The sequence below is a fragment of the Hydra vulgaris genome, chromosome 10 (assembly GCF_038396675.1).
Source record: "Hydra vulgaris chromosome 10, alternate assembly HydraT2T_AEP".
Lineage (NCBI taxonomy): Eukaryota > Metazoa > Cnidaria > Hydrozoa > Anthoathecata > Hydridae > Hydra > Hydra vulgaris.
In genome coordinates this window covers 34,840,001-34,847,389 of record NC_088929.1, presented here as the reverse complement: position 1 = coordinate 34,847,389, position 7,389 = coordinate 34,840,001, and the positions used below count along the sequence as shown (strand labels likewise).

The window sequence follows — 7,389 nt, the reverse complement described above, 5'->3', positions numbered from 1 at the left end:
TTGAGCATTAGTTTACAATTTTATAATTAACTAACTCAAGAGTTAAAGAACTAAAATCTATTAAACCCCTTCATCGGTGAAAAATGAAAATTAGATTTAGAATAAAAACTAATGTGTTTCTTTAAGTTTAATAATGTTAGAACGATTATTGTTGTGTTAAATTTAATACTTTTTTTTTCTATTTTTATTTAATAGTTAACGAAAATCTTTTGTACCGTAAAAATATTAATTACAATTGCGATAAGTTACTTGGTGCAAGAATATATTAGGCAGATCGAGCTAGGTAAAAATTTCGATTGAAAAGTTCAGAAACATGCAACCGTGTAATAAATTTTGCGGATCGGTTCTCAAATTCCTCAATATTTTTCAATCAAATGAAAATCCTCAATGTTTATAAACTAAACGTATATAAAAATTTATCTTTTGTTTATATGTGGAAGTATCATTTATCTCCTTTAATTTTTAAAGACCTTTTTATTTTGAAACCTTTAAGCAAGTTTAACATGAGGAATAATAACTATTTAAATAAACCACTCTGTCGAACAAAGTTCAATCAATTCTGTATCACTTATCGTGCAGCTCATCTCTGGAACAAAATTATTTTGCCTAACTTCGGCTTACCCCTAACTTATTCTGTTTTTAAAATTAAATTAAAAGATCTCATTCTCTCTATTGAAAACATCTTAGAATATTTTTAATTTGTCTTATGATATATAATAATTTTGAAATGTATGTTCAATCTTTGTTTTATACTTGTTGACAATTTGTTTATATTTATCTAAGTACTCTTTTAATATTTTTATGTTAATTTTTTACGCTCTCTTATTGTAAAAAGGCATTTTTATAATACTTTATGTACTCTGTATTGTAAAAGGCTTCTGACGATAAGATCATATAATCTTTTTTTAGAAGCCTTGTTTGTATTTGAAAAAAAATATGTAATTTATATATATTACGTCAAAAGTAAACAAAAACTTACGAAAAAAAAAAAAAAAAAAAAAGATCTATAGATCAACTGCAATCGCTGCATAAATATTGACTATGCAAAAATATTATAACAAAAATAAACGATTTTTGATAAATTAACGAAGTAAACCAAATAAAGGATTTGAGAGAATTATAAACCTACTGCAGGCGGTACCAGATACCCTATATTTAAAAGATGCAAATAATATTTAGATATAGATAAACAAACTTTAACAAAACTTTCATCCCATCTTTCCATTTTCTATCGGAATTTTAGCCACCATCTTCATCATCATCACCATCACCCACGATCTTCATCAGCATCTGCCATCAGCATCTTCATCAGCATCCACCATTTTCAACCTCATTACCCACCATCTTCATCAGCAATAAATTGCGTCAAATACGTTTGAATTTGCGTGTGAGTTTTTATTTTAGAGCGCAAACGCAAGATGCATTTTGTTTTGCGTTCTAATGTACGTATGCAATGTATCTTAAATATAAAATTATACTATTAAATAGTTATAATTATACTATTAATTAGTTTTTTTTTTAAATTAACGTATTTTTAAATGCTACAATTTATTGTTTATTTAAAAATATTGTTGTTAAATGATTTTTTATTCATTTATACATATATCTATGCAATGTGTGAGTGTATGTATAAACATGTGTGTCTCTGTATATATATATATATATATATATATATATATATATATATATATATATATATATATATATATATATATATATACATGTATATATTGTATGTGTGGATATATATATATATATACATATGTGTATATATATATATATATCCACATATACAGTATATATATATATATATATATATATATATATATATATATATATATATATATATATATATATATATATATAAATATATATATTTATATTTATATAAATATAAATATATATATACATATATATATATATATATACATATATATATATATATATATATATATTATATATATATATATATATATATATATATATATATATATATACATATATATATAAATACATCATATATGTGCCATTATATAGATTATAAAAACAAAACCACATAATGTTATATGGACAAAGTTTAAATGCCAAAATTATGTTGTTAGTTAAAACTTCAGGTTATTTTATCATTCATTTACTATTACCTTTATTTCTCTGTTATCATTACTATTATCAGGATATTTTATTTTATTTTTGCAAGATGCAGTATTGACAGATAAATAACTTATTTTTAATTATTCGCACATCTACATGATTCCATAAATATGATTTAGCTGTTATAAATTTTCTTTAGAGTTATTCATGTTATTTACATTATTTAATTCTTGTTGTTAAATGACATTTTAGAGTTTGGTGACAAGGGTTGGTAAGGTGGGGATGGTGATAAGGTTGAAAAAATAAATAAATAAATAAAATAAATAGCCGTACGAACTTTACCCGGCGCACAAACTTGTTTTTCTTTTAATTTTCTAATCTTAGGTAAAGTTCATTTGTAAATCTATCTTTCCAATCATACATTAACAATCTTTTATAAAAAATAACCAATCTAGGTAATAAATAAAAAGTTATAAGGAATATACTTTTATAGAAATAATAGATAATTCATTTTTAATAAATTGTTTAAACCCATTTTTTGTATAGAAATAGTAAATAGCTTATACGTAATATAATACGTAATAATACGTAAATTTTTAAAACCACATTCAAGCTTGTGGTAAAATTATCTTTGAACAAACTCGTTTTATTAAAAATGGATACTTTTAAATAGTTAAAATAAAAGTTTTATTTTGTTTTTAAACAAAACATTTTGCAGTCTTCTTAGAAATTTTTGACATGGATTTTTTCTGTATAAAGTAAGCGTATATTATGTAAATTTTTCATTATTTTATATAAAATCATTCAAAAACAATTGCTTTTAAGTTACTTCCCCGACACTTAAAAAGTAGCCACTACCGTTGAAAAGGCTACTCATTTCTTTTTTTTTCTCCCAATGTTTTTATCTTTGATTTCATCAAAGATTTTTCATCATTTATGAACTCAAAGATAAAAAACTTATGATTATTTTACTTGTAATAAAAAGTATGTAGTTATCAACAATCAAAGTTATGTTTAAAATATTTTATATTATCTTAAAGCTTTAAGCTTTGATTGTAAATGAAGTGTTGATTTTTTTTACTTAAAGTAATTTAAAATTTTATTGATTACAAAATTTTGCTTATTATAATTATTTTTTTTAGCTCAAGACATTTATATAAATGTAAGTGTGTGGGTGTGTGTGTGTGTGTGTGTGTGTGTGTGTGTGTGTGTGTGTGTGTGTGTGTGTGTGTGAGTGTGTGTGTGTTATTTCGTTAACAAGCTGTTAAATAAATATTAAATTTTCACTTCTTTTTTCAATATAAAAACAAAAAAAAATATCAGACCGAATGAACAAAATAATTTGTTATTTCTGTATTATATTTTCCAGAAAATTGTCAGCGGTATCAAGCAAAGTTATTAGTTACATGAGAAAAATCAATGAGGATTAATAACTTTTAATAAAAAATTAAAAAACATTTTACAAAAATCTTATATAAAGTCAATTGTTAATTGAAACTAAAACTTAATGTGAATAAAATTTTATTTTCTAAATGTTTAGGTCATGTTTTTGATGATTTTTATTAATTTTAATAAATATTTTTTTATTTTTTTTTCAATCACTGTATATATATATATATATATATATATATATATATATATATATATATATATATATATATATATATATATATATATATATATATATATTTATTTATTTATTTAAGTATATGTCGATATATAACATCGTTTTTATATGATTGCAAATATTATTAGATGGTTGTTGTTTTGCAAAGCTTTCTCATGCGTAAGATCATTTATAACTAGATTGCCTTGTATATCATACGCTAGCTTTAACACAATATCAAACAAATATTATTATGGAAACATTTATTTAACTTCGTATGCAACTAATGTAAACGATTGCGGTATTCTATGTGTCAGAAATCCAAAGTGTATTTTTGCAAACTTTAATCTTAGCGAGATGAAGTGCGAATTAATTTCAACAAATGCTGTTTCATCAAACAGTACAAGCGACTCGTTATGGCAAGTGTTACTCTCCGATATTACCAGTATAACTAACGTAAGCTTTTCATTTTAAGTTAATTAGTTTCTTTTTATCAAACTTTTTAAAAAAGTATATGTAAAATTATAACCCCAATAAACATCCAGTTTAAAACGCAATATATACTCGTAAATCTTTTGCTTCCATAAGCATCGTTGTTTTGAAACAAAATATTCCCTTTACCAACTTTTATTCAAAGTGAAAAAAACTAACAATGACTAGCTTAGCTTTTATAGCCAGATGCCATTAGTAGTGCTGCTACATCGACTAAGGGTTTGGTTTGGGTTAGGATTAAGGTGAGGTTTCGTGTTAGGGCAGGATCAAATATAAATAATTGCTTTTGTAAATAGATGTAAAAAAATATATAACATATATATATATATATATATATATATATATATATATATATATATATATATATATATATATATATATATATATATATATATATATATATATATATATATATATATATACATATAAACAAGGAATATATGTGTGTTTGTGTGTGTTTGTGTGTGTGTGTGCGTGTGTGAGGATGTGTGTGTATGAGTGTGTGTATATGTATATGCAAATAAAACATTTAAGTATGATAGATCAAAGCCCTTTGATGCATCATACGTTAGGGTGTAGGTAGGTATATTCTTTTTATAATAGACATTAAATATACATATATATATATATATTTAATTAATCTCTCTAAGGCTGTTGGGATGCCACCGACATCTCTATTTGTTATTAGTTTAATCCTCACCTATAGGTAGGATTGAACTAATAATAAATATTCAATAAGTAACGTAACGAACTTAAAAAAAAAATTTTAATAAATTTATCCTTTCTTGACTTAAGTATTGTTCAATTATATAACTCAAAAAAGCATTTAATGAAAAAAAAAAAAAAAACTTTGTTGTATTTAAAAAAAGAAATCAACTTCTTAAAACTAGGAAACAAACTTCTTACCTGATGGCACACAACGTTAAACAACGTTGAATTAACGTTGATCAACGTTAATCAACGTTATTTCAACGTTGAAACAACGTCAGGTGTCCACTGGGTTGTGATCAGAAGATAAAATTATACACTCAACATATTAAGCATAGGGATTTAGGCAGCTACTTGATGTTTATGAAGTTTTTGTGCCAAATTTCGTGGTTATAAATATTTAACTATCAATTTTACAAATTTACCTGTTAGGTAAATTAGGTAACTTACATTAAAATCACCAATTTCTTTAAAAATTTCAAACTTTGTATTGTCTTTAAAGATAGAAAGAAATTATTTAGTGAAATAAGTAAAAGTATCTAAAAAATATGTCTTTCAATCTCTCAAAAACTTGTCTATGTATATATGTATGTATGTATGTATATATGAATTTTTTTTAATTTTTTTTTTAATTTATTTATTTTGTCACCTTCATAATAAGTTATTTACAAAATGTTTTGAGTTAAGGTATGATCGGAGCAGGCAAAAGACAAAATTCTTATCATCTAGCCACGTTGTATCGTTTACACTATCATAAATCTATCATAAAATTTTACTATATCAGTAAAATAATATAAATACTTTTAAATAAACATTTTAAATTTTTTTATACATAAAAAAAAGTCTTTTTACACACATAAAATATATATAATAAAAAAAACGGAAATAAATACAAATTTAAATAAATAAGCAAATTAGTATGTTATAACTTTTAGCAAACGAAAGAAGAGTTAAGAATTAAAAAAAAAAAGATATTAAAAAATAAAATAGAATTTGAGATATGTCATAATCAAGTAACCGCTTTTTTAAATAATTTCGAAAGTTTGAAGTGAAATTGTAGTTTTACTTTCGATTGTAAGGAATGAGTTCCACAAATGTGGCCCTCGGTATGTTATTGAGAAACTAGATTGTTTTAAAAAGGTTTTTGTAATGCAATGATTACTTTGTTTAATATTTATGATTTATAATAATAAAAAGGCCGTCAAAAATATTTGGTAGCATACGATATTTAAATCTAAACATGAGTAAAAGAATAATGTATATATTTAATTAGTAAACATCAGGCGCTCCAAGCTTTCTAAGCTGTGGATTAGCACTAATATATTTCTTAGCATTTAATATAAGGCAGCTTGCTTGTTTTGGTTTATTTAAGATACGCGCTAATTTTAATGGATAAGTGCTGGCCCACGCAATATTACAATAAACTGTTATAGCTATGGATAAATGAAAAGTAGACAAGCTTTAAGCAAATTTTATCCAACATATGTCTTGTCTTGAACATAATTCCAATTGTCTTTGAAATTTTATTTTCTATTAAATTAATTTGGTCTTTCCAACTTATTTCTTTGTCAAGTAAAACGCCTAAGAATTTAATGCAGAATGTTTGTTGTAAGTTAGTTTTTTCTATTGAAATATTTGGGAGTTTTAGGAACAAAGTTTCCGATTTGGAGGATTTAGGAAAAAGAATACACTTGCTTTTAGTTTTGTTTAAAGATAGTTTGTTGTTTTTTAACCATCATTTTATTTCATTAAAGTTGTCAAGCTCACGATTCATAGTGATAAGGATTGACTCTATGTTTGAGTGGGTATAACAAGCCTGAGTGTCGTCAGCAAAAAGATTTAAGTTTAATACACTAGAAGATAAATAAGCATTGTTTATATATATAATAAATAGTAAAGACCCTAGAAGAGATCCCTGTGGAACTCCGCGAGAAATGTTTTCTAGTTTAGTACAGATTTTGTCATAAGATACACATTGTTTGCGATTATTAAGATAGAAAAATAACCATTTATAATCATTATTTTTGACTCCTAAAACTTCTAAGTTTGTAAAAAAGGATATTATGGTCCACAGATCAAAGTCCTTTAAGGGGTCAATAAAAACCCCAATAGTATATTGGTTGTTTTCAAATCCGTTTAAAATTTCTTTAACTAATTTAAAAACAGCATGTTCTGTCGAGTACCCTTTTCTAAATCCGTACTGATTATTATTAAGCAATTTATGTTTTATAAAATAATTGTAAAACCTATTATGCATTATTCTCTCTAGTATTTTAGAAAAACATGGAAGTATTGAGATAGGTCTATAATTAGATAACTTAAAAATATCATTGTCTTTAAAAATTGGAACTAATCTTGCTAGTTTTAAAAGGTCAGGAAAAATTCCATTATTAACTGAAAGATTAAAAATAATTAGTAAGGGCTTTTCAATAATATCGAAAACTTCTTTAACAACTTTTGGACTAATGACATTAAAACATGAGCTTTTGTTT

At 24.0% G+C, this 7,389-nt stretch overlaps 1 protein-coding gene across 2 annotated transcripts in view; it reads left to right on the top strand.

Moving 5' to 3' along the window:
• The first annotated feature begins 2,775 nt into the window (after window positions 1-2,775).
• The window catches only part of LOC136085929 (uncharacterized), a 15,360-nt gene continuing 10,746 nt past the window's right edge, over window positions 2,776-7,389 (top strand). For both annotated transcript variants that reach the window (XM_065807894.1, XM_065807895.1), the window contains exons 1-2: window positions 2,776-2,849; window positions 3,847-4,153. In XM_065807894.1, coding sequence (XP_065663966.1) covers window positions 2,830-2,849; window positions 3,847-4,153 — 327 coding nt within the window. In that variant the 5' untranslated portion in view covers window positions 2,776-2,829. The remainder of the gene's footprint in view (window positions 2,850-3,846; window positions 4,154-7,389) is intronic.